This window comes from Heliconius melpomene, chromosome 17 (genome assembly GCF_056956725.1).
Source record: "Heliconius melpomene rosina isolate 202511_hmr_F chromosome 17, ASM5695672v1, whole genome shotgun sequence".
Classification (NCBI taxonomy): domain Eukaryota; kingdom Metazoa; phylum Arthropoda; class Insecta; order Lepidoptera; family Nymphalidae; genus Heliconius; species Heliconius melpomene.
In genome coordinates, this window is record NC_140405.1 from 4,776,464 (window position 1) to 4,802,440 (window position 25,977).

At 31.7% G+C, this 25,977-nt stretch overlaps 2 protein-coding genes across 3 annotated transcripts; both read right to left on the reverse strand.

The window, feature by feature from the left end:
* Positions 1-98: 98 nt before the first annotated feature.
* On the reverse strand, positions 99-10,760 carry LOC146529938 (uncharacterized). The gene is made up of 14 exons (XM_085201199.1): positions 9,701-10,760; positions 9,438-9,462; positions 8,841-8,942; positions 8,234-8,281; positions 7,963-8,061; positions 7,307-7,366; positions 6,520-6,573; positions 3,116-3,217; positions 2,568-2,615; positions 2,293-2,391; positions 1,280-1,318; positions 937-990; positions 390-443; positions 99-307 (listed from the first exon to the last, which is right to left on the reverse strand). The coding sequence occupies exons 1-14, from the start codon at positions 9,749-9,751 to the stop codon at positions 204-206; spliced, it is 939 nt and encodes a 312-aa protein (XP_085057325.1). The 5' UTR covers positions 9,752-10,760; the 3' UTR covers positions 99-203.
* A 2,259-nt stretch (positions 10,761-13,019) lies between these two features.
* ovo (transcriptional regulator ovo) lies at positions 13,020-25,569 on the reverse strand. Of its 2 annotated transcripts, none has more exons than XM_085200668.1 (4): positions 25,212-25,569; positions 15,865-17,510; positions 15,095-15,520; positions 13,020-14,625 (listed from the first exon to the last, which is right to left on the reverse strand). In XM_085200668.1, exons 1-4 carry the CDS (start codon positions 25,369-25,371, stop codon positions 14,440-14,442), a joined length of 2,418 nt encoding a protein of 805 aa, XP_085056794.1. In that variant the 5' UTR covers positions 25,372-25,569; the 3' UTR covers positions 13,020-14,439. The 2 variants fall into 2 exon arrangements, with proteins under 2 accessions (XP_085056794.1, XP_085056793.1); XM_085200667.1 differs by having other exon boundaries at positions 15,808-17,510.
* Positions 25,570-25,977: the final 408 nt, after the last annotated feature.

Below are 25,977 nucleotides of genomic sequence, written 5' to 3' on the forward strand. Positions count from 1 at the left end.
TGAAAAAAAATATTTTAAAATTTTTAACTATTTAATTGTAAGTAATAATTTATTGCAGCGCGAGGCTTAAGCGGAGCTTTGCATTTGTGTGAGGTAGATATCTAATTTTATAATCAATAAAAGTAGAGGCACGAAACAACTTGTAATAGTAAAGTGTAATTAAAAAAAAGCAAGCTTCTAGTAAGTTTTCACCAAAAACTAAATTAATTGAATTTCTTACCGAAACCTCCAAACATGTCGGTTAACGCTTTGGAGCCAGCCGCCTCGATAGCTGCCATCATATCCTCTCCACCTGTTGCCGCTTTTACTGCAGAAAAAAATATTGTTTAGTACTATATTTATTATAGATTTTTTATATTTTTTCATAAGAGTAATGATGTTTTACTCACTTGCAGCAGCTGCTTTTTCTTCTGCTGCTTTAGCAACGGCGGCAACTTTGTCACCTATTTTTTTTTGAAATAAAATTAGTTTTCGTTCATTATTAAATTAAACCATTTGATGTTATTCAGTTAGCGTCATTGGGATGTTACTACGTTCTAACTCTGATATGCGACCAGATAATTATTTAATAATATTATAATTCGTATAAGCTGAGGTTTATAATATTTGCCATACTATTTACATTTACTAACCGTTACCATCAAATATTAGGCACGAATGTTGCCAGCTTAAAAAAAAATAATAAAAAAATTCCGTCAACTTTTCTTATTTATACATAAATAATAAAATAAGAAAATGATCATCAAATTCAATCATACACTATATATTGCATATGATCATTAACTATACAATTTTATTATGTCACTCCAATGGTTTCGTAGTAATCTCAGATATTACAATGGACGTTCTAACAGATATTTTTTGTGAATGTGCTTAATGCACACTTTTATATTGTTTAATTGTAGTATAGATTATATGTATGCAATTAAAAAATACCTGGGGATGCTGCTACTGCCTCTTTTTCTACAACGACTGCTGCACCTGCACTCACTTTTAATTGAAAATAAAAGGAACATGTTATATTGATAACTTTGTAATCCATAGAATGATAAATAAAAAAAAAACATTTTAATCGAATTATTACAATATTTTATCTATGATATAGAATTATTTATTCTATTTTCTTGAAATTGAAAGAAATATAGAAACAACCAACTTGTTACTGTAAGTGTTAATAGTTACACTTGATATCCATACAAATTTTTGAATTTACCAAAACCATAACATTATTACTTTATGTTGTATAATAATACGTATGAATGTAGATATTCAAAATTACCTGCAGCTGCAGCAGATGCATCTTTTTGACCTGCACCACCTGTAACATTATTAGAAATGTTAAATTGAGAACTTACCAGACTTTATTGAGCTCTCAGAGCATGTAAAATAAAGAAATTAAAAATAATTAAATTTGATTTGATTTTGATTTAATTAAAAACAATTAAATAATCAGATAACTCCTTATAGTTGTCAAAAAATGTGTAAAATATGCATAAGTCGTAAGATATAATAGGAAAACTCTGGCGTATTTTAAAGAGAATATTTGAGAATTCATTGATAAAAATGCGTGTTAAATATTAATCAATTAAGAATGCTCGTCTGTCCGTCATTTGTTACAACATGTTGCCATCTTTATATTCCTTTGAGTTAAAAAAGTCAGCAACTGCCTTTGAAACACTTTCAAAAGACTTGATATCTCCCGTTAGATAATTTAGCAGAGATTTGAACAGGTAATAAAGAGATGGTGCATCGTCAGGTGATTACAGTGGGTAACTAGATACTTCCCATCCCAACACCTTCAGTTTATAAACATAAACTGAATGGCAAAACTGCCATCACGAGTATTATCGTAGTGAGATACTATTCAGATAAATTCTTCTGGCTTTATCCTTTATCGGTACCAAGAAGTCAGCCAGAAGTCGGTGCCAAGTAAAACAAATAGACTTTTTAATTAATAGTAATTTGATATTGTTAGCGTCTCTTAGCTTGACACCGACTTCGAAATTATATTTTTTATCTTTAATTATTTTTGTTTAACAAAATCAAAGTACGTTTTATTTTATTTGTTACTTTACGGTACGTACGGTAAGTAAAATTATTTGTTACTTTTTAGTTGTTTGAAATTGGTTTTTTTTTCGTTAAAAGATTATTATTTAAAATACAGAACATACAGAACTTTCCCCCTTACATATATAATACCAGTAACATAAAAACGCGTGATAAAAATTACGTAAATTATAGATAGATGTATTAATATCTTGCAAAAATATTTTTTTCAAGATTTGCACTTACCTGAACCGCCGGAAATGACTTTTACGAGATTTTCACAAGCTTCTTTTATGGTGGCCAAGAATTTTGTTTTTTGTGCAGCAAAATCATGATTTTTCAAACCTAAATGATAAAGAATAAGCTAGACAAACACTTTTTATAATAAACATAATCATCTACGTAAAATTGTAGCTCTACAACCTACAGCTTCTATAAATATAAAATACAAAGAATATCTAATTTTATATAAATATTTCATATTTATTTTATAGAAAAAAAAATAACTTTTTCTGGTATACCTTTCTCTTTCTTGGACACTGCTGTTATTGCGTCCTTAGGATCGGCTTCTGAAAATATTTTACAAGTATTTATATCAATGATTTGAAAGTTGAAATTAATTTGAAGTATGTTTTAACTATGCGCAATTAAAAATATCGCACCTAATTGTTGGGCATTTCGGCAAACGCATTTGTTGTGAAAATGATGATCGTGAGATAAATACAGAAAGATGAAAAGAAATAAAGACATTCTTAGCCATTAACTTAATTTATTGTAGTTTCTGTTAGCAATTCGACTTAATAGTTGAAAATAAAGAATAGTATCTTATTACTGAGGTGACCAACTAAATATTTGTCTTAATACGCAAATAATAATACGTAAACTGAAATGCTAATTAATAATATGAAAAATTTGTGTTTAAAATATGGTATTTCTCAATTTCGCCAATGTTATATTAATTCAGAAAGATTTTAACATGCCCCGTAACAAGACTAACTCTATCTTACTTAATATGATGTGTATTTAAGTAACTAAATTGATTATTTTATAGTAGTTTTTATAGACTTACTTTTAGAGGTGTCTCCAGCCTTAGCAGCTGCACCTGATGCTGCAGCTGCATCAGATTTTCCATCAGACGATGCTGCCGATGAAGCGGAGCTTGCAGCCGCGGCTGGTCATTATGTGTAATTATGAATAATTTTGAACAAAAATAAGAAGCATATTATAGAAAAATAATTCTTACGAAATGTTGCTTGAAAAAAATGTTTTTGGGGCATTTAACAATGTAAGAAGATTTTTATAAATTTTTATATGTCTGTACATTGAGATTTTTCGAGTATTCCAGTAGGTAGAGCTGGTCCTTTAGTAATTCTACAGACGTGGGGGTACGTCTGTAGAATCCTTTAATTGAATAAAAGAACAGATCGTCGGTGCGCCTGCCAAAACCGTTATGTGTATTTTTTTGATTTTTTTTTATTCGATAAATAACATTAAAATAGTACTCTGCATAGCCTACAAAAACAAATATATAGTATTTCCGTCTGGAAGTCGATTTAACAAAATCGATATGTGCACTTCATTTTTATTTTTGGCAATGACAAATTCGTTATGTGCAGTTATGACCCAGCAGCAATGATCCGATGCGAAATGTTATTACATTATGTAATGTAATACATTAAGGGGAACCGTCACTCGAGCCTTGTGATACAGATTTTTTTGGTACAGAACTTTTGGAGGATCAGGTTGAGTATGTCCCTTCCACTTCTGCCTTATCGGTATATAATGAGAAAGAGCTCAAATCTCAGCGACTGTCGATGGAAATAGCAGATTCAGAGCGAGCAAGTATAGTATTGGTTGAAAATACGACTCATTTGTACCTAGATAAAGCTACTGGAGAATTTGTAAGCCGAAAGTCAGCCGAACTCAGAACTGGTCACTTCATACTAGATAAACAGGCTGGAGCTTAGCTTCAAGGAGATGGATATTGATGAAATATACAACGATAAAAAAAGCGCGACTTTAATACGAAGCAGAGAGTACGTACTTAATACAATTGTAGAAGACACTTAACTAACGATACGAACTTAATACATGGGTTAAGCAATTGTATGCCACCAAACCAGAATCATCTTCTGAAAGTAAACCAAGAAATCCTTCTTGTAAGTCAGCTTCTGTAAGAAGCCTGTGAGAATGGTTTTAGGCTTATTGCCAAGAGTTCAAGTTTAATCATTACTGCAGAGCAAGTGCACGACACATATTTGAAGTACACAATAAGTATAACAATTTAAAAAAACCGACTTCCACTGGATCCCATAATTAGAACATAACCAAACTCTCATAAGACTATCCTTTCCAATAAAAAAAGAATCATCGAAATCGGTTAGCATGATATTGAGTTATTCTTTCATTCCATATTTAAGACTTATATGATTTTGTCATGGATAAAATTGTCAGAAATAGACCAAATCAAAGTAAAGACCAGTAAAGGTCTGAGGTAACAAATATAAAAAAAATACACTCAACTTGACAACGTCCTCTTCACTGAAGTCGATTAAAAAGTGAAGCCAGAAAAATGAGGAGGATACAATAAAGAGAACTATTTACATTAAATTGGAAGCTGATAAAGTTTTAATTTGGCATGTGCACCGTATTCAAAGAAAATTTGTCACTAAAAGAATATAAGGTACACAAAGAAAGAAAAAGCATACCAAAACAAGAAGAACGCATATTCTAGAATCCTCTAACATGTCATTGATAATCTGAAGAAACAGCGTAGGGGACAGCACACAGCCTTGGGGGACAGCGTTCACGGGCATGTACTCCAAGCAAAAACCGTCAACAGTTACCTTGAGGCTGCACCCAGTGAGAAAGCTAGCGATCCACTTGCATAAACTCTCGGAAAGCCATAGGATGGAAGTATTGCAAGGAGCGTCTCATGCCACACGCGATCGAAGACCTTCGCCATGTCCAAATTAACTGCCAGACCCTATTCCTTGCTTTCAATAGCCGTAGCCTACCGGTGGATTAGGTAAACCAGAAGGTCACTGGTTGAGCGACCATGGCGGAAGCCATATTGACTGTCGTTAATCAATCAGTGATTCTCCAGTTAAATCAAAAGCTGGCCATTGATAATGCTCTCCATCACTTTCAAGAGCGAGGGTGGCAATAGGCCTGTAGTTAGATGGATCGGAACCATCGCCTTTCTTGGAGATCAGGTGGATAAGAGCGCTCTTCCACAAGTCTGGGACTATACCGATTGAATAAGAGTGCCAAAACAGACCCATTAGCACAGGTGACAGCTCAGGAGCACTAAAGGAGAGATGTCATCTGACCCACTCGACTTGTGGATGACCAAAGAAGACAGAGCTCGCCTAACAGCTTTTTAGCTGAACTTAATTTCAGACATTAAGCCCTGGCACGAGTGTGCGCGCGGCGTTATTCCTTGGTCATCCATATTCGAGTTCGAGGCAAAGGGATCTACTGTAGTAACGATAAATACGTTCATGTATATGTACGGCACGAAAGCGACTGTGTTACTTAAATTTAGTTTTAATTATCTTGATAAAATTTATTGCAATACTTATTGAATTCGCTTTTTATTTACTTCAAATTTACCTAGTTATTTAAGGAATAAACATTAAAGGCTTAGTCTATCTATAAACCTTTCCTAACCACTTTCTAACAACCCTTCAAGTTTTCTATTAAACATTATTAGTATTAATAACCATAGGACTAATATAACGTACCGTACTGTTTTATCGTTATCAGATTAACCATTTTTACGTAAAAAAGCGCCAAACCACAATTCCTTACGTTCATCATTACTAATCATTAGTATACATATTTGTTTTAAGTTTAATACATTTTTGTTATCCTTATAATAACACTAAATAATTCCGATTATGTTCTTTTACAAAACTGATATGTGCATATTTTTCACTTGTAAGAAATGGTGGTTACAAGACAATTCTGATATGTGCATCAAAATAGTTAAAAAAAATTATTGCAGATGAAGGGTACATTTTATCATTTTCGCTTGTATCTCAGTTTAAGCATAATATATTTTGTCACCATACTCCATTTATAATTTTTTGATAAAGCTATTATTTAATAAATAAGATAGTTTATTGTCTCTCCTGAAAACTTGACTAAAAACACATAGCGGTTTTGGCAAGCGCAACGACCAGATATTGATAAAGTATTGTAATGCAACGAATAGTAAACAAAATAATCACTGACTTAAATGAATTATTACAATATTTTATGTATGATATAGAATTATGGATCTTGAAATTAAAAGAAATATATTTTTAAAAAATATTAACAAACAAACAACTTGTTATTGTAAATTGTTACCATGTTACTACTTTATATGTACATACATATTTTTGGATTTACCGAAACTATAACACTATTTCTTTATGTTCTATAATAATATTAACTATTATGAATATAAATATACAATACAATTACCTGCAGGTTTAGCAGATGCATCTTTTTGATCTGCAGGGGCTGCACCTGCACCACCTGTAATAGTATTAGGAATGTTAAATTGAGAACTTGTCAGAGTCTCTTGAATTAAAAAGAATTTAATATAAATTATTAAATTAATAAATTATAATTGTCATAAAATGTGTAAAATATACATAAATAATAGGAAATAATGGGTTGCAGGGAAAGTTCTGTCGTATTTTAAAGAAAATATTTGAATACTACTACTCCATTATTTCTTACAACTTGTTGCCATCTTTCAGGTAACCTGGTACCAGGTATTCCTGTTTTGTAGAAGTTCTCGTCCTTGGAGTTAAAATAGTCAGCAACTGTCTTAGAAACATTTCCAAAAGTCAAGTCCCACCACAAACAAAACAGCACTTATCGTTGATGGATATTTGGTTTTGGAATTGTTGCTGATGACGTCCCTGGTTTACAGTAAGATTTTTTTAATTAATATTCTTTATATATATTATTTTAATATTCTCGATACGTTGCCGTTGCTTCTTTTTTGAAATTCATATAAAAAACAGTGTCGTAAATGCGTTTTATCTATTGACATGTTTTTGATACGATAAAAAAGGACTCCTACTATATTATACATTAGCTAAAAATCCAAAACAAAAAATTTCAACTCACTGGTCTGTTTTTAGTTCTAGATGTTTTTTTCATTTACAAGAAAAAATACCTGCTTATTTAAAATACGATAGAACTTTTTCTCCAAGCATTTATACTACTAGTAACAACATACATGTAAATAATTTCTTACCGAAATCTTTAAATATGTTTCCAAATATATCTTTACCGGCATCGAGAGGGTTAAATAGTTCTGTAACAAGGACGATTGAGTATGTTTAATGTATTTTTTTAAATACACTTTTATTTATAAACTTACAACATAATCTATACAACTTATAATAAATTCGTAAGAGGGTCGGTGTCTGTACTTGGAAGATATTTAAAAAATGTTATTAGGAACGTAATAGAACCCAAAACAATGATTTTTAAAATGTTTATCTGTTTGTCCGTTTGTCTGTGCGTTATGCTTAACCGAATTAGATGCGGTTTTCACAATTGGATTCTGGCAAGCTTCTGAAAACATATAGGGTTTATTTTATTACAATCAGTTCATAAATAAAAAAAGTTATGTCAATTCAAGGTATTTAGTTCGACAAATTTACTAATTGCCGTAAAAGTTATTTTAACTGTTTTACTGAATTGACCGAATCTTTAGTTTTCAATTTCTATTTCAAGCGGGCGTAGCCCCGCACGGGCCCACTAGTTTCTATATATATATATTTAACATTTTTGCGACTTCATCCATTAAAGAATCTAATGGGTTGGCGCCTGATAAAAATTAAATAAATTATAGATAGATTTATTATATCTTGAAAAAATATTAATATATCTAAGATTTGCACTTACTTGAACCCCCGAAAATGTCTTTTACGAATTTTTCACCAGCTTCTTTTATGGTCTTCATGAATTTTATTATTTCTGCAGCAAAATCATGAGGATTCAAACCTAAATAAAAAATAATAAGCTAGACAAACACGTTTTATAATAAATATAATCATCTACGTATGTACTATACAGCCTACAGCTTCTATAAATATAAAATGCAAAGAAAAACGAATTATATTTAAATATTTCATATTTAATTTGTAGAAAAAGAGAACAACTTTAACTGGCATACCTTTCACTTTCTTGGCCATCGCTGTTATTGCGTCCTTAGGATCGGGTTCTGAAAATATTTTAAAATTATTTATATCAATGATTTGAAAGTAAAAATTAATTTGAAATATGCTTAAATATGTAGCGCAATTAAAACGCACAGTTCGGACAAACGCACTTATTGTAAAATGATGATGATGAATGATGATCACGAGTTAAATTTAGTAAAGATAAAAAAATGTAAGACATTCTTAGACGTTAACTTAATTTATTGTAATTTCAGTCAGCAATTTGCCTTAATAATGTGTGGCTCGTAGAAAACTTTTTTTCGTTGTTTTCGTAACATTGACCAACCAAATATTTTTTTTTATCGAAAAAGGACAAGGCAAACGAGCGTTCGGGTCACCTGATGATGATCACCGCCGCCCACGACCCCGTGCAGCACCAGAGGAGCTATTTATTTTAAATTTGAAAAATTTGCGTTTAAATTATGCTATTTCTAAGTATGTTAATATTATACTAATTTATAAAGATTTTAACATGCTAACAAGACTAACTCTATCTTACTTAATGTGATGTGTATTTAAGTAACTAAATTGATTATTTTACAGTAGTTTTCATAGACTTACTTTTAGCGGCATCCCCAGCTATAGCAGCAGCACCTGACGCTGCTGCTGCATCAGATTTTCCATCAGACGATGCTGCCGATGCAGCGGAGCTTGCAGCCGCAGCTAGTAATTGTGTATAATTATAAATAATTTGGGACAAAAATAAGTAGTATATTATATAAATCTTTCTTACTATTCAGTTAAATATCAATACTTATAATAACTATAAAAAATCATAGCTGATCTATCAGCCACGATTTGATGCTAAGTGGGGAATAGACAATTGATACTCAAGTTCTTACAATATTTTTGCTTGCTTAAATTATTTTGGCCTGTTTTCTTTTTAATTTGCTTAAAAGTTTTCTATTAAACGTGTTTTTAAGTATTATTCGATGCTGATTAAAAATATATAGTATATAAACACCAAACTCTAGTTTGATTCTCTTTTGTTTTTGTAATATAAAGACGAAATAAGTGTGGAATGATGGTTTTATTACATCAGTTAAATCCATTTAATAAAAATGTTACCAAGATTAATAAGAAGAATAATTATAACTACGTTTTTTAAATATTAAGCAATGTTAATAATTATAGATAAATAATAAGAAAATATCTTACCAGCCTCAGCAGCCGGGTGGGCACACTGTAAAAAATCAGAGCCAAATTATTTTCAAATTTAAAGCAGTAACAGTATAGTTCAATTAATAATTTAAATAGTTTTATAGACTTCACGCTGTATTTTATCCCCGAGTTGGGATCGAACTCATAACCGTCGCGTTACAGACACACCCTTGTTCCCTGTGCCACAACGGTCTTATACAATCGTCGTTAAGTTATTAACTATTTAACGTTATTTAACCATTATAAAAAAATGGACTTACTGCTACCACGACCAAAGCAGAGATGACAGCAAAGCACATAAAATACTTCATTTTGTTCTGTGATGATGTATCCGATGCCCAAAGAAGTTAATTTGAGACTAACGATAATTCTTAATTAACTGGTAATTTATAAAGCTACTTATATATTCATAGAAACACTTGAATAAATAAACGCAAAGAAAGGAATTTGAACAATAGGAACTTAATGTAGCTAATCCGCTGTCTTTTCAAAATATTTCAAAATATTGATATGGTTGAAGTGAATTGAATCATTTTTGTACGCTTAGTGTTTAGTTTGCCAATAATAAATATTACAAACTCAATGGAACCCTTAAAAACGTTTGTATTTTACGTCATAGCAGTAGGTAGGTACAACAATGTGTATTTGGCCTGAAAACCCAAGCAACAAGCAAAGAAGTGTAAATAATTATTTGAATAATAAATTAAGTAATAAATTATGCGATGTGGGAAAATGGTTCTGTGGAATATGCTCAGTTGAGAAGTTGTTTTGGTTATAGGTATAGTGTGTGGAACCATAGTTCTTCTTTCGTTATTGTAGAGGTATATTCATTTTAATTTTAAAATATTATGTTGCCTAATGTTATGTTTCTTTACTATTATACAAGGTAAATGTTAAATAGCCTTAGCTTCATAGCTATCAACTGCAACTCAAGTTTCATATATGTTATATGTGTATGATACACCGACGATTATAGTATCGGAAAAGTCATTTAAATAAAAGAAAGTAGAAAATGTGCATACATTTTATTAGTGACAATTTCAATAGCATATTTTAAAATCATAAGCAATTTAGTTAAATATATGTTCTACTAGTTTAATATTGTTGTATTCAAACTATTCATAATATTTGTATCATCAGTGGAAAATGCAATATCGAACTGTAATATAATATATACAAATAAAGCAGAAATAAATTTTAGTAGTAATCTACTGTTCGGTGTGATGATACCATATAAGGATATAAAATTGTTTCTTGTTTCCAAAATTCTGAGTATCTTTTTTGACAATTGGATGACTTCCTCTGTAAATAAAATGTACAATAAAATTTTAAAGTTATAAATTTTTAAAAAGTGTATAAGATATTTACAAGTATGGACCTAAACGCGCTATACATTATTTGCAACAGAAATTATTAAAAATGAATGTGAAGAAACCATTAAAACAATGAAAAAAAAATCGGCCAAGCCTGAGTTTCATCTGATACCTCACTTGAACTAGCGGCTTTAATACCATTTTTTTTTAAAAGGTTATTATATACAGTTATTCTTTTTTAACTACAAATGGATAGTTTTGAATTTTATTCCTGAATTAGTACTACATCTACGTGCTACCTGGCGAATTTCATAATTATAGACCAACCGGAAGTACCTTTCTAATTTTGATTCCCTTTATGACGTTAAAAGTGACGAAATACGCGTCTTTTGTGATATAAACAACCATATCTTTTTAAAAAGTAAATGTAGAAATATGATATTTACTTACCTTATAAATCTAAATGGCATACGCTGAACTTTTACAAAAATTGTAACAACTTACTTGGTGCATAAGGTTTTAGTAATATATATGTGCATATTTGTTTGGTTTTTTGTAATTCCTCATATGATACATCGAACTCTTGGACACCGAGAACACCGCATAAAGTAGTGCTCAAGATCCAGGCTGCATTCACACTGAGTATCACATATTGCACGTCCTGAAGTAGATATAAATACATCAAACTTAAGTATTATTTTATTTAACATTAAAAATAATAATTATTATTTTATTTCTATTTAATGTTGTTACAGACATAAGTAATGAAAATAATCTTCGTACTATACAGATAAACAGTAATAAAAACTTACTTTTTTTCGAATGTATAAAATAACTAATTGTGTTACAGAAAAGCTTGTTGCAGTTTCATGAAATAAACAGATTACAATCTGTCAACAAATGTATGAATTAGCAAGTAAAGGCTTTGAATAATATCGAACTATTTAGAGGTTTGACAACCGTTAAAATTGTAAAAGAGAAGACTTTTTTATGAAAAAAAAAGACATGGCAAACGAGCGTACGGGTCACCTGATGGTAAGTGATCACCGCCGCCCACGACCCCGTGTAACACCAGAGGAGATACAGGTGCGTAGCCGGCTTTTGAGGTGGAGATTAAAAATATTTTATTAAAATAAATAATAATAATATTTATAATACGTATGATATTTATAATATACTTACAATAAAACTGAAAGTTTTTTGCACACTATCAATTAAAACAAATAGTAATTTGTATGACTTTATAAAATCTTCGTTATTAGCTCGTTCGTGAAATTTCACTAAATCGTTAAATTTTTCTCGCCAAAATATACCATCAAATAAAAAATATTTTGGGAAGTAATTTATATTCAATTTAGCATATTTTATAAGAGCTGTATTTAGATATCTTATTCTCAAAGTTACAAATGCAATTGTTACTAAAGCTAGTGCCATATCATACATTACTTGCAATAAAATCACAAAAATAGCGAGCGAAATTATAGCAACAAAATTGTAGTACTTGAAAGTGAAGAAGAACACGAAAGTTGTTATAGTGGACACTGTAAACAAGCAAGCGCAGCAAAATAGATATATTTTAATTAAAATATTCCTCATGAATTGGGTTTCTCTGACATTTAAAAGTACGTCGATATCAATACACTTCTTTGACAATTCCACACCAGAACGTTGACTAAAGAACAAAACATTTGATATCCACATATTTTGTGAGAGGATAAACAATAACATTCCAAAATATTCAACACATTTATATTCCAGATGAAAAAAATATAGTTTATAAACAAAGAAAGAGCCTATAATGTTCCAAAATATGACAAATAGGAAACCTTGACATATATTTTTTATTGGTTTGCAGACAATTTCTCTGTCGTTTGCATGAAACCTAAAAAATGCTGGTATTCGAAATGGCAACGTATAAACACTATTAACATAACTTGCATATTGTTTTGAAAGATACTCTCTTTCTGTTTCCATTTTAATATAAACAAAAAATGTTATACACTTAACGACTGTCTCTTATAAGTGTTTAGCGTCGATTTACTAAGATCATTTTAGCTCGTACACTCTATTAAATTATTATATGATTTTACTTCCCCTGGGCCAAACATAATTATAGTTTAATTATTTTAGGCCCAGGGGAAATCGTTAGTATTAATATTTTTTTTGTTTGTTTATGGATTTTGATTTCCAGATAAGGTTATAATTATGAAATAAGCATTTGTTTCTAGTGGTGTTCAATTTATGTAAAGGAAATAAAAGACATAAAAATGTTTTAATCTGTATATATTGCTTATCAATACACAATAACAAGAGAGTTTCCAAAATATGAAACTACAACTTGACAATGAATTCAAAATGCTATTAAATGCAAAAGATGTGCAGTTGAAACCAAGGCATTGCGCAATCACAATACATGGAACAAATATATGATAAGCCAACATACAAAATAACGTTCAGATCGAGTCTTATCCAATTATAAAAAAATATTATAACAATTTTAACTTCTTTAAAAATCTCATATACACTAATTAGGTACAACTAAAATATTTAGTGTTATTTTAATTTTTACTACTATTTGCTAATTTAGACATATTTACAATTTTCATATTATATCCACAAGCTTCGCTGTGAAAGCGCAAATGAATCAAAATTGAGCATAAGAAACAATAATATTTAGCATAAAGTAGAAAAAATTTACAATGTTGATCTCGATGTTTAGTTATGCTATAACAATTGACACCCAAAATAACTTAATTACACACTTAGATAGTTCTAACACACAGACACACACTCACAGCACATACTGTACCCCGATCGACTCTATAATTTAAATAATATAAATATTTCTAGAAATGCATTTTAACTTGGTACGACTTTCGTCAACCCGTTAAGGGTTGCAACATATTCAAAAAGTGTTCCATAAGTACCAACGTAGAACAAACAACATTAAGTACATTAAACTTGTGACATGTATTACCACAAAATGTTAATAATTTGAGAGAATTAGAAGCTAATATCACTAAACGAGGAAAGAATTTCCTTATTATTGAGTTTTTTTCATCAAGGCCTTATTGGCAATGATTTAGATTTATAATATGATTTGGACAAAAATCGTCATCCAAATCATAATCTACGCTTCGTTTCAAGCCAGCGAAAATTGTAATACTCGCATGTGATGTACGCCACGCCACGCCGCCCAATCTAATTCAATTGACGCCGATTTGAAATGAAACTTACAAAATAATGTCAATAATATTAGAAATATCTATGAACTAAAACTAATTGTTACGTTGAAATCTAAAACTAAACTTATTATTAGTCCCGTACCATCACCAAAGATTGCACATAATACCCGATACTTTGATTTTTTGCAGTCATGCCTTTAGTCAAGAAAGGCCAGCGGATTTTTCGACTGTGAAAAGGTATTTATTTAGAACAATTAATGTTCTTTTTGTCCAAATCGCAGAACGGTTACGAATTGATATAATACCTACGTTAAGTTTGGAAGACAGCGTATTTGATAATTATATAATTTTCATAATCTAAATTAGCATGCCGCACTGGGATTTAAATATATTTTTCAAATTATCAACGGACGGAATGTTTCTTTTTAATTTTGTACGAACAGTTACCGACAATTATATATTAAGTACTAATTCAGTACAAAATTGCTTATAATATTTAAATTAATTATGGACTGGCATAGGAAGCTGGCCCAATAGTTGATTTGCAAAAGTTGCATTTGTAAACTTGAAGTGACGTTTATCGTAAAATTTTAATAGAGCAGGAGAGTAAGGATGTTGTTTTTTCAGATGCATGTAATGTTCTTCAGGTTCAGACGTAGTGTGACCGCATTCTTCACAGACATACATCTGGAAATAATAAATAATACAAATTTATTGATTGTTTCTTTATGTGTTAATAATGTTTTTGGATTTCTATGAAGTGAATTGAGGCCAGTAGGGGCACAAAGAGTAATTGTAAACGCGGCTGGTTGTGGGTTCGATCCTCACTCGAGGAAATGAAACATTTATTTAAATTTATGTTTTCGTTTCTTCGCTCTGGTGTCGAAGCAAAGCGTGGCGTTGAGTTCCATCACTCAACACGCAATGCCTCCAGAATTCGAAAGTGGAAAGTGGGGAATTTCTTAACACTAGTTGGGGAGTGTCTTAACACTATGTTGCCTCTAACTATTCTGTGTGCGGGATACAGCGTGATTTATTAGATTTTTTGAATCGCAGTATAATTTATTGTTTCTTATAGCTTGTATATTTATTATTTATTTATCTTCTTGCTTATGTACTTTTAATAAATAAATGCAGAATATAAGAGAATATATACCTTTGTTCTTCTTTCCTTGTAGGCGTAGGAATGCTGAACTCCGTGAACTTTCAAACAGTGAGATTCTAAAGAACATCTCTGGGTAAAGGACTTCTCACACAGATTGCACTTGTAGGGACGTACTCCAGTATGTGTTCTAGTGTGTCTCTTAAGATCGAAAGTATCGTTAAATCCTTTGCCGCAAAATGTGCAAAGATATCGTTTAACATCCGAATGACATTTCATATGTCTATTCAGTAGTCTCTGTAATGTAAAGTTCTTAGAACATATTCTGCAAACGAATTTTGTTGGATCATCCTCACTAACTAATACTTGTTTATTCTTTTCCTCCTCCCGTTGCCTTGCATTAGCTTCAGTTGCTAATGGATTTTTAACACCATGTCCGCCATTAATGAATTCCAATGGTAGTTCAGCTGGTAGTCCTAGCTGTAAAGAAATAAATTACTATTATAATACGATCACTTATAGGACAGCTTATATATAGGTAAGAAATGTAAATATAATATTAATAAAGCTGAGCTTAATCAAGTGTAGCTGTGCTCTTTATTGGTATTATATAATATAATTCTAAAATTGCATAGGAAAAAGCATATGTTGATTCAGGCTCAGCATTTGTAAAGATGTGTGATATTTATTTTCAATGTTATCAACATATTTTAATTTGTAATAACACTGAATTGTAGAGCTTCGCCTTAAAATCAATTAATGCTTACCCTTTGTTGCAAGATTTGAATTTTGCTATCGTTGACTGAGCCTTTCTTGAAACTTACAGCAGCAGCTGGACTGAGGGAAGATGTTTCGATGTGACTGGCGCCGTCCAATGAGTTGTTTCCACCAGGTGATGGTAAGGAAACACCTGTAGGCGAGTCCAGGTCCAAAGGATGATTTGCGTAAGGGAATCCTGGAGATAACATTTGCTGCCGTTGTTGAAGTTGCACATGAATTTGAAGTTGTTGCATTTGGCCTTCATTATGTGGAATGAGTCCTGGGTTAATATGCATTAATAAATCGGGCCTTTCTTTGCCGAATGCATGTGCGACGGTAGGTTCTTGGCTTGCTATTGCATAGTACTGTCTACTTAAATTGACTTGCTCCGCTAAAGTTTCTATATCAACAGCGTTATGTACCGAGTCTGGTGTAATTGAAGATGATTCTCGCAATTCAGTGTCGAGCGATTCAACATGATTATTTAGTAAACTGGCAAAGTCCTCAGTAGAATCGGAAAAATTGCTTAATATTCCTTCATTTTGAGCAAAGGTTAAAGTAGTGTAAAATTGATTATTGTCTATGCCATCTTCCCCCATATCGACAACCATGGAATCGTCGAAATTTCCGTAGTTTCCTATAGCTCCAAGATTTTCAATTTTGTTTTCATAGTCAATTTCTTCATCTTTTAAAGCTATCCCATAATTTGCATTCTGCATTAATGAGTATTGCTTGCTTTGTTCTGTAAAACTAGTATGTGTATTTTCTGTATTTTCGCAGTCCATATTGAAACCATTGATAATGTTAAATTCGTTTGAAAAGTTTCCATTGGCATTATAAGTATTTTGACCATTTTTAGTAGATGGTCCTAAGGTTTCATAAAATGGTGGAAGACTTCCAGTTGGTGGGCTATTTGGTCCATAATTTGACCGTCCATCGCGACCATTTCCACCACTTCCAGAGCCTCCTCCTAAAGCTCCTCCTCCACCTGATGACGGAGCCGCACTTCCAGAGCTAGAACTGAAGCTTCCTGAACTTCCAGTATTCTGCGTATTTCCACTTGAACTATTTCCGCTTGTTGAACGCCCGTGGCCAGCTGCAGCATTGATAATACCGGGAACTTTACCCCCAGGACGATTTCGTAATACTAAAACCGGTCTGGCTAAAATGCCATTAGCAATTTTAGAGCTGCTAGTCCTTCTTTGTTCTCTTATTTTCTTTTCAGTTTCTTCGTCTTCAGACTCACCTCTTTTTTTAGCAATAACGTAATCAATGGGTTGATCTTGTTCCGGTTCAGAAGAGGGCAATGTAGGTGGAACAGTTACATCTGATAATTCTTTTTTATTATCACGAAATTGTGATTGAGAAGGTGTTCTTTGTATCACGGAAACTTTTTGACAGGTGACATTATTATCGATACCAGGAGATGGAGCAGTTTCAGGTGAAGGTGAAGTTCTAGATGGTAAAACTACTGGCTCAGTTTCTAATAAGTCTTTTTCTTCTTTGATAAGGGGTTTGTCATCATTTTTTTTATCTTCTGCCACAACCGGTAAATATTGCTTTCGTTCTGCTTGGGTAAGCACATGTATGCTTCTATGGCTTCCGTATGGGATTTCGCCACCGAGTATTGATGAAATAAATCTCCTAGGTTCTTTAGTACGTCTTTCTTGTGCTGTTTTGGCGGCGTTGCATTCTCCGAATACATCGCGATCTGAAATAAAGAGAGAAATTTGTTATTTTGGATGTAATTATGAAGTGTTCGTAGATATTTAAAATAAAGGCTATTTTAAAACAAGTTTTTGTGTAATCTATTCTTGTTCGTTTGTAACGTATTCGTGTAACGTCGGCGTAAGGCCTCGGTGACGTCACTGGTATGTGCCTCCATAACGGTAATACTCGCCTCCGCATACACACCTATAAAGCTACCGAAGATGTGTATGTATTTGTGTGTCATGGTAATTATTAATGCTTTTTGGATAATATCCTAATATTTTTTCTATGTAGAATTTTTTAAGTAAAATGCTAAAATAAGGAAGGAAGTGCTGCTATTAAAATTTGTTAGTAGTAGTCAAATATGTGTAGGTAGTCAGTGAAAGTTCCAAGGTTGATCAAAACGAGTTCCTTTGCCCTTTCTCAGCTTTTGTTAGGGACCCAAGGACGATGCCTGCATTGTTGGGTCCTCTTTTTGTTTAATTTCCGTAATTGTATGCGTCTGAGCGAGCGATCGTGACATTATTAACTGGATCTTTAAATCATCCATACAACACTTTAGTTGGCAGCAGAATATTAAAAGTACAAACTAATGTTAAATGCTAAACATTTTATTTTTGAATGTAAGGATATTTTAATATGTTCATTAAAAGAATTAAAGAATGAAAATTTATCGCTTCTTATATAATAAGCTCAATCAAAAATACCGTAAAATATTGTATGATTTATTTACTCAGATACGTTTTATGAAAAACGGGCTTACAACGTTACAAAACTTCTTTGGAAAATAATCAATATTTACAAAGCAAACTTCCACATTCACATTACCAAATAAATAATTTGGGTTCTTAACCTTCACTACCAAATCAAATATCTACAATGTAATTCTAGTTTGATATATTTTTCTATACAACTCTAAAACGGCCTCTGGCTTATTATTGCTTTAAATTAATAACATACTGTAATGTAGGGAAGAGAATGTATAGAACCTACTACGTATATTTTTAGCATTGAATAATTTGAAGAACAAAAGAAAAGATTACCTATATACTAAATTAATCTATTATTAAAAATATAAGCGTATAGAAGTAAAACTAAAACAGTTTTATAGGATAATACCTCAAATCTTTTAAATAGCTTACATAAATAAATATAAAAATAAATATAAAATAAGACATTCAATGTCAAAGTAAGTTTAATAATACTGTGATTAGCATTCTCCGTCTCTTACATATTGTCAACCGTCCAGGTAAGAATAGAACCAGTTTTACAGATTACATTTTATGCTTCGTTTTATACTTCAAAATTTTACTATTTATTTTTGTATTTCAATGTATTTCTTAAAATATATCTTATTATAATATTTTAAAGCGTAATCTTAAGAATTATCACATTTTCTTTAAAATTTTCTTTGTGGTCTGTCAATAATATAAAGTTTAAGCGATGTACTGAGTAATAACTATAATACTTAGCATTGAAGTCATTGTTAACGAGCTCTATTTAAATAGTGCGGTTTTTATTCTAAAACGGTAAGTCAAGGCCCCGTAATTACCATGTCCATATCTATTCAGTTACTCGCTGTTTCCTGTCGAGAAACTGTATGAGCAACCTTGAAGGCGAGCACTCATTATTTGGCCATTATGTTTCAGTTAGCCTTCTGCAGTCTTCGTATAGATTTTTGGATATTCCTAATTCTAGTATTGTTTGATATTAAAGACTAATAAAATATTCTTCGTTATAATAATTTGTTTGCAAAGTTTTAGGCACTTTAATTATTGAATTTAATATAAAATTATTATTTGTTAATTATAAAATATTTTTACAAAATTACTTTTTAAAAATCCCGATCTTTATATTATACTCGTAGTGTACCGTTACCGATAATTAATATGGTAATTTAGCAAAGTATGACGATGATATCGCACAAACAATCATTTCGTCATCACATTATGTGAATTTAATGTGCTAAACGCATTCTGTGGCTGATATTATGGTGGAGGTTTAGTACAATTATTAGTTCATTAATCATCGCCAAAATATATTTTTAATATGCCACAGTTATAATAAATTAGTTTTAGCCTTTTCTAATATTACTTCATGATTGATATAGGTATTATTACATACGGACTTTACTGTAAATAAATATACATATATTTAGACTACAGTATTAGCTTCGGCGTCTCGATTCTAACTTTGCAGTAATAGTTTTTTAGTTTACAGAATTACATATTGACTATTAGTCTACACAAAACGGCTTAAATGAAACAGGTTGTGCTTATGTATATAACAAAAAAGTAGCGAGCAAGAACGGGCAAACTAGCATGTCCTTGTGTTCGGGGTTATCGGACGCGTGTAGCATTTAAAGTATTAAAATGTAAGACAGCTATGAAGAACCGCTTTAAGCAGGGTACATAAAATTCCGTTGAATCTTTTTTTTCCATAAACATAAATAAATACCGATAGCGCACGGAATATCAAAGATGTGGGAGTATGGCCGCTGACGATCAGTATAAAAGGTCGTAGAAAGATTTTTTTTTATAACTGCATGAATATAACAGGGTATGAATGAAAACGGAATCTCAAGATCGATCTCAAACTTAAGAGCTATTTACAAATACGGACTTAAGTATATAGACAATATCCACCTTCACTAGAACATGTGTTTTACGAAACCAATAAAAACTACCATTCGCCTGATGAGAATCGTGGAAGACTTTACTTACATCAATGATACTTGTTTGGCTAAAGTTAATAAACTAAACTTGTATTTTTCCTAAAATATAATATTAATATACGAGTATACACTTAATACGTGTGATTTTTTAAAGCTAGTTTGACAATATTTAGTTAATTTTTTTTATTATCATCACACATTCCAATTATTAAAAAATAATTTACAGTACTTACAGTTACAGTATATATATAAACACCTAAAGTACGTTGTTAATTGAGTCTATAAAAGTAATAAATGTGTAACTTTTAAATTGTAAATAAAAATAGCATTTTGCAAGTATATGTCCCGAGACTTAAGGTCATGTCTGCCATTGTTGTGTCATGCTACAGAAGATAATCATTTCGTGTAGGCATTTTAGAGCAATTTTTTGAATGCCGCCCACGATTGCTTATATTTGAAGACAATGTTCAAATGTTCTACTTAACCATTTATTTTTATTTGTTCTAAAATACGGAACATGTTTCATGTTAAATGTTTTTAATTCACAGAATATGAATACGTATATGAAAGAAAAAACAAACGAAGATGATTATTATTACATTAGAAAATAAATTCCCAGACAGACATTTTCATATTAATAATAATACATACATATGTAAAATAAATGAACAGCAAAGTTAACGGACAAGTTACATAATAAATCCGAAATAACCTCCGTCGAGTAGGAAGACTAACAACTAAAACAAATGATTGCCTTCTTAGATACCGGAGTTTTTTTTCTGTTTAGCAAACCAATTTATTCGGTGTTAGCCTTGAAAACTTCGGCAAACATATTTGGGTCATTAACCCTTGCCAAATCTGGTTGTGATTCACGCTGTGATCAAAGTAATAATAAAGCGTTCACCAGTTTTTGTGGCCGTTCGTTTAGAGACAAGAAGTACTAAATGGAACTTTTTTGTATTGCGTTATGTTGGAAATATTCACAGAGCCATTTCGTAATTGCCGACTAAAAACTAACTAATTAAGAAAGTATATAGATAATGATTATTAAAAATGAAAAGATCCTATTCTGCTATATTTTTTTTTGAACATACCCTTTTGAAATCATATGCACAGCCGTGCAACTGTAAACCCTACAAGTTGTGGGCCCGAATGGAAATCCTCAAGTGGGAACACAATGGGAAGTGCGAAAAACTTGAGGATTTCCATTTCGCCGCTCTGGTGACGAGGCAAAGCGCGGCGTTTAGTTCTACCACTCTACCACAATTTAGCGGAAAGTGCGGAATGGAAGTGTCTTAATAGATACGGACTTTTCCGTCACCTAGGTTCTCAGATATATAATTTATCAATGTAAACGGCGTCTTAAGACCGATCTCAAACTTGAGACCAGTATATAAAATCAGGCTTTAGTCACAATGATTATTGCGTTATTACTCTCGAATGTGGCTTTTCAATTTAATTAAATAGTTGAGATAGCATGACTTTGATTTTTTTTATGATATGTGTTTTTCTTTGTTTAATTTTGTTTAACGTTATTAATATTATGTTATATAACATGTGAGAAAACGAAGAATAAGAAAATAATAGAAAAACAAGATTAACCATGAAAAAAAAAACATATGAAAAGTGTTTTATATTCATCAAGTCGATAAAAACTGGATCTGTATAAGTCCAGCAGCTGTACGAAAGTACAGAAATAATAAACATACGCACATTTATACCTTATCTGTAACTACAGTACAATTAAATAAGCTCGTATCTCGTCATTTACTAGCAAAATTGCAGATTTAAATATTTTAGGAAGACATGTGTGACCGTTCCTAGAATACAACACGTGCAAACCATCTTACGCTAAGTGCGGACAAGCAAAAAACAGCCAACCGACCAACTCGCCTTAAGTGGTATCTAATATAGCATATTATTTTATTTAATAACTGATACATTTTTGTATAGGTAAAGATAGAAAATAATGATTTTAAAATAACTAATTTATAAATTTCTCCCAAGTAATTTAAAGGCAAAAGAGCGGCGTTGGAATCCGCCACTCAACACGCAAAAAGCCCCCAGAATACGGCGAAAAATGAGAAACGGAATATTTTAACACTAGGTTCCCTCTGCCTATCCTGCTGTGTGCGGGATACAGCGTGAAGCCGATTAGTATATATTTCTCCTAAGTTACATTTTCTAAGAACGAGTAATTCAATGAATATTCCTTTTGTATCAAGATAAGTTATACTCCTTTATCAATACTTTTTGAGAATAGTAAAAAGACGTTTAAAACCAATACAATGGCCGCGACACAATAGCTAGTAAGTCGGCCACACGGATTAATGGGTTTCTTTAAGATAATCTATACCATTTTTACTTTAACAACAGGTAAATTTTATTATTTGAATATATTATTCAGACCTTTTGACTAAGAAAAAAATAGACAATTAACTTGTTTTATTAGTTAAATACGAAGTGAAAAATATAATTTTTTTAATCTAGTGAAATATTTAAGTTGATATTTTTAGATAGAAACGCATTCAGAGATTTTTAACTGTTACGTTATGTTTAAAAATATATTCTTTGTTTATCTATAAATACCGCTTAAGTTATAATAAGGTTATGATACACCAAAAATAATCCTTTTTTTAATATTATAATTGAAAATAGTTATCGATGTCTAAATGCCGTTAGTAGTTTGTCCATTGCGTCAAATCTTTTTTAATATTTTATACTTGTTATTATTAATATATCAAATATTAAATAAATTCTATTGATATTAAACAAACAAGGAACAAGACAGCATTTTAGAGGCAGCTTTGATGTTAAAGATATGTTTGTAATTCGTGGAAGAAGATACTTCTAATGACGCGTTGAAATCTTTTGTACTAGGTAGGCGATAAGGTTCTTAAGAACTGAGTTTGAAAACTTTTACCATAACAAAAAAAAAAAATTTGCTGCAATTGTATTGTAATTGCATTATTTAAAGAGAATTTTTATTATTTTTTCAAATTAAGTACGAATTAAGTTATAAATAGTAATACCATGTTAAAAATAATGTCGAGACTTATCCCCTTAGGTTCCTTCGCCCCTATTTTATTTCACTTGACCTTAACAAGTTGCCCTTTATACAGGTGTCATTCCACCTGGAATTACGACGTGCTCGGTACTCGCTATTTATGTCGAATGTTCCGATAATGGGAATGCGGGCTCTAAGTAACGGCGCGATCGATCTGCCTTTGTTTTTGCTAATCTTTAAACTACTTTAATGAACATACATATATAAATAAATACACCTTTAATTTTAATTTATATATTGTATATGTAATTTATATGTTTTTTTAACGTCACGATGTATCCCGCATACAGGGTAGGCGGAGGGAAATTAGTGTTAAGATCTGTTTGCCTTCACACCAGAGTATAAAAATATTAAATATTTCATTTGTTGAATTGTAGGAATCGAACCCGCCACCTGTCACGTCACCTCCTGGGCCTCAGTCAGTAATTTACATGTTATGTATGTATTTTGACTACATTCAATTCTGAATTAATCTCGCGATAGGCTTTGATGCCGATTTCGTTTTATCGATTCAATGTCAACGTTCTTGTAACTGTAACGGTCCGTAGTTAAAAACAGTAGGTTTATGCAAACTGGGAAACGCATTGTAGTTAATATTGAAATGACAGAGATCGCGGTGACTGACCCAAATACAAAGCGGCGGCCGGAAGCGCGCCATTGTGCCGCAATCATTGACACCTCGCATCACAGTTCCTGTCGTGAATACACTTGCCATATATAATTCAATTTGTCATTTATTTATTTTTATGTATGTATTTGTTGTAGACTGTAGATAATTTATAATGAAAATTAAAAACAATAATTGTATTGAACTTACTGAATGAATAATCTTTAATTTAGTAATGCAGCAAATGTCTGCAGCAATAGGAAAAAACAACTAAATATAGAGGTGATATTACGTTTTTAATTTTATTTAACATTTAGTTACTCTAATTAAACGTCAAATAACATCTTAAAATATGTAAAATTATCTTTTTAATGTATTTAAATTTACCTGATCGCTTGTATTTGCCGCGACCATATTAAGATGTCGATAATTTGTATACTTCTAACGAACGTACAGTATTAAAATGTCAATGTTCTGATGCCCTTGAGTCTGCACTTGGAATCGTATTAACAAACGGTCTTTGAATAAAAAAACTAAGAGTACTGTTTATTCTTCTTTTTCAATCACGGTATTCTAAGCATTATTGATTTATTATTACGCCATGTGGGTAGGTGGCTTATATATAAGGATATAGATATTTTTGTCATATTTAAAACATACCTAGCAAGTCTAGGTAAAAATTAAATAACAACGCTATACAAGTTTTAGCATACTAGTGCAAATTAACCAGCCAGTGGAAAGACGCAAAAACATGACAGTTATATCTGTGATTCACGTTCTGTAACAACCTGACACCGTTAATATCCTTGGTGACGTCTCATCCTGTTTGCTCTTATATTATTTTATATTGTTGCTTAGAATCCACAACTAGATTTAAATAGTTTCTCTGTTATATTATCCTTTTTATCTACAGCCAGATATACTGTGCATAATAATTAAAGTATTAAATAGTTTGAAATAAGTTGACAAAATAATATAATGCGAAAGAGCACGCAAGTCACACATGATCGCTGTCGCACAGGTAGACGTTTGTTAGCTTAGCGTTCTCAAGAACAGGATTCTGTCTGTGTGTCCTTTTTTTTGGTTTAACGAGTGGCCGTTATGGAGGAAGCAAAAAATAAATATATCTTCTATAGATGTTTCAGTACAACTTCTTATATTTTTGTCAAAACACACTTCATAAAGAAGATGTGTTGTGACAGAAATAACTTAAAATGACCTATTTCTGTTTATTCTTTTAATTCTTATCAAGCAGTTTAGTACAATCAAGAAGCCAGTGGAATAGTTTGCAAATCTACTGGAACATCTAACACATTATGTACTACGTTTACAAATATCATGAATTAAAACTCACCAAGACAATCTCTATCCTTCTTAGAGAGAAGAGGTATGGGACCATCGTCCAGAGGAGAGCCAGGACATAGCGGGTCACCTTTGCCTAGAAGCTCCTGACCCTCCTGTAGCCCGAGCTGCTGCTCGTGCAGCCGTTTCTTTATAAGGAATATCTTCGGCATGTTTATTCGCTAATTAACACTGCACTGGATCCTTTTGTTCGTGTTTATCACAAGTTCTATTATAATATATCACCCCGTCCATAGATCGACACAAGTTAGCATCATAACACTACACGGTAAGTCTCCTCTGTTTGTGTGCGGAGCAGCTAGCGGCACATCCAGTACCGTTGGCCGCTGCGACAGGACTGAGAGGTTGTGGGTGTGCGGTGCCCGCGACACCGTTGCCCGAACAGGTCCGCCCGCGCCCGCGCCCCGCCGCGCGCCCCTTGCGCCCGCGCATCTATCTCAGCCACTTCTGACTCCATCACAAATACAGATTCCAGTAAAAGTGCTCGCAACTCGCATACAGACGTCCCGACGTAATACTAATAATACCGTATGTTTTTTAAAGCGCCATTGTCTTTTATTGATGTAGGCGTAGATGTAGGGAATATTTATTTATATTTAAACATTTTATAATGTTTATATCTATTATATTATACCTTTTTGTTATTTAATAAGTTATTATTTTTTGTTACTTGTAAATCAAGACATTTTACTTTTTCAAACTTATCTAGAGTCAACTCTTTATTTTTAATTATTTCATTATTACTAAATATTAATGTT

What these genes read in the sequence shown, in the direction of transcription:
- ovo (XM_085200667.1), bottom strand. Translation starts at nt 25,371, where the DNA reads ATGCCGAAGATATTCCTTATAAAGAAACGGCTGCACGAGCAGCAGCTC. An exon ending in GAAGGATAGAGATTGTCTTG is followed by an intron (nt 17,511 to 25,211) that starts GTGAGTTTTAAT and finishes TCTTTATTTCAG; the next exon opens with ATCGCGATGTATTCGGAGAA. An exon ending in ACAAGGAAAGAAGAACAAAG is followed by an intron (nt 14,626 to 15,094) that starts GTATATATTCTC and finishes TATTATTTCCAG; the next exon opens with ATGTATGTCTGTGAAGAATG.
- LOC146529938 (XM_085201199.1), bottom strand. Translation starts at nt 9,751, where the DNA reads ATGAAGTATTTTATGTGCTTTGCTGTCATCTCTGCTTTGGTCGTGGTA. An exon ending in GGCTGGAGACACCTCTAAAA is followed by an intron (nt 2,616 to 3,115) that starts GTAAGTCTATAA and finishes AAATATTTTCAG; the next exon opens with AAGCCGATCCTAAGGACGCA. An exon ending in AGTGTCCAAGAAAGAGAAAG is followed by an intron (nt 2,392 to 2,567) that starts GTATACCAGAAA and finishes TTTATCATTTAG; the next exon opens with GTTTGAAAAATCATGATTTT.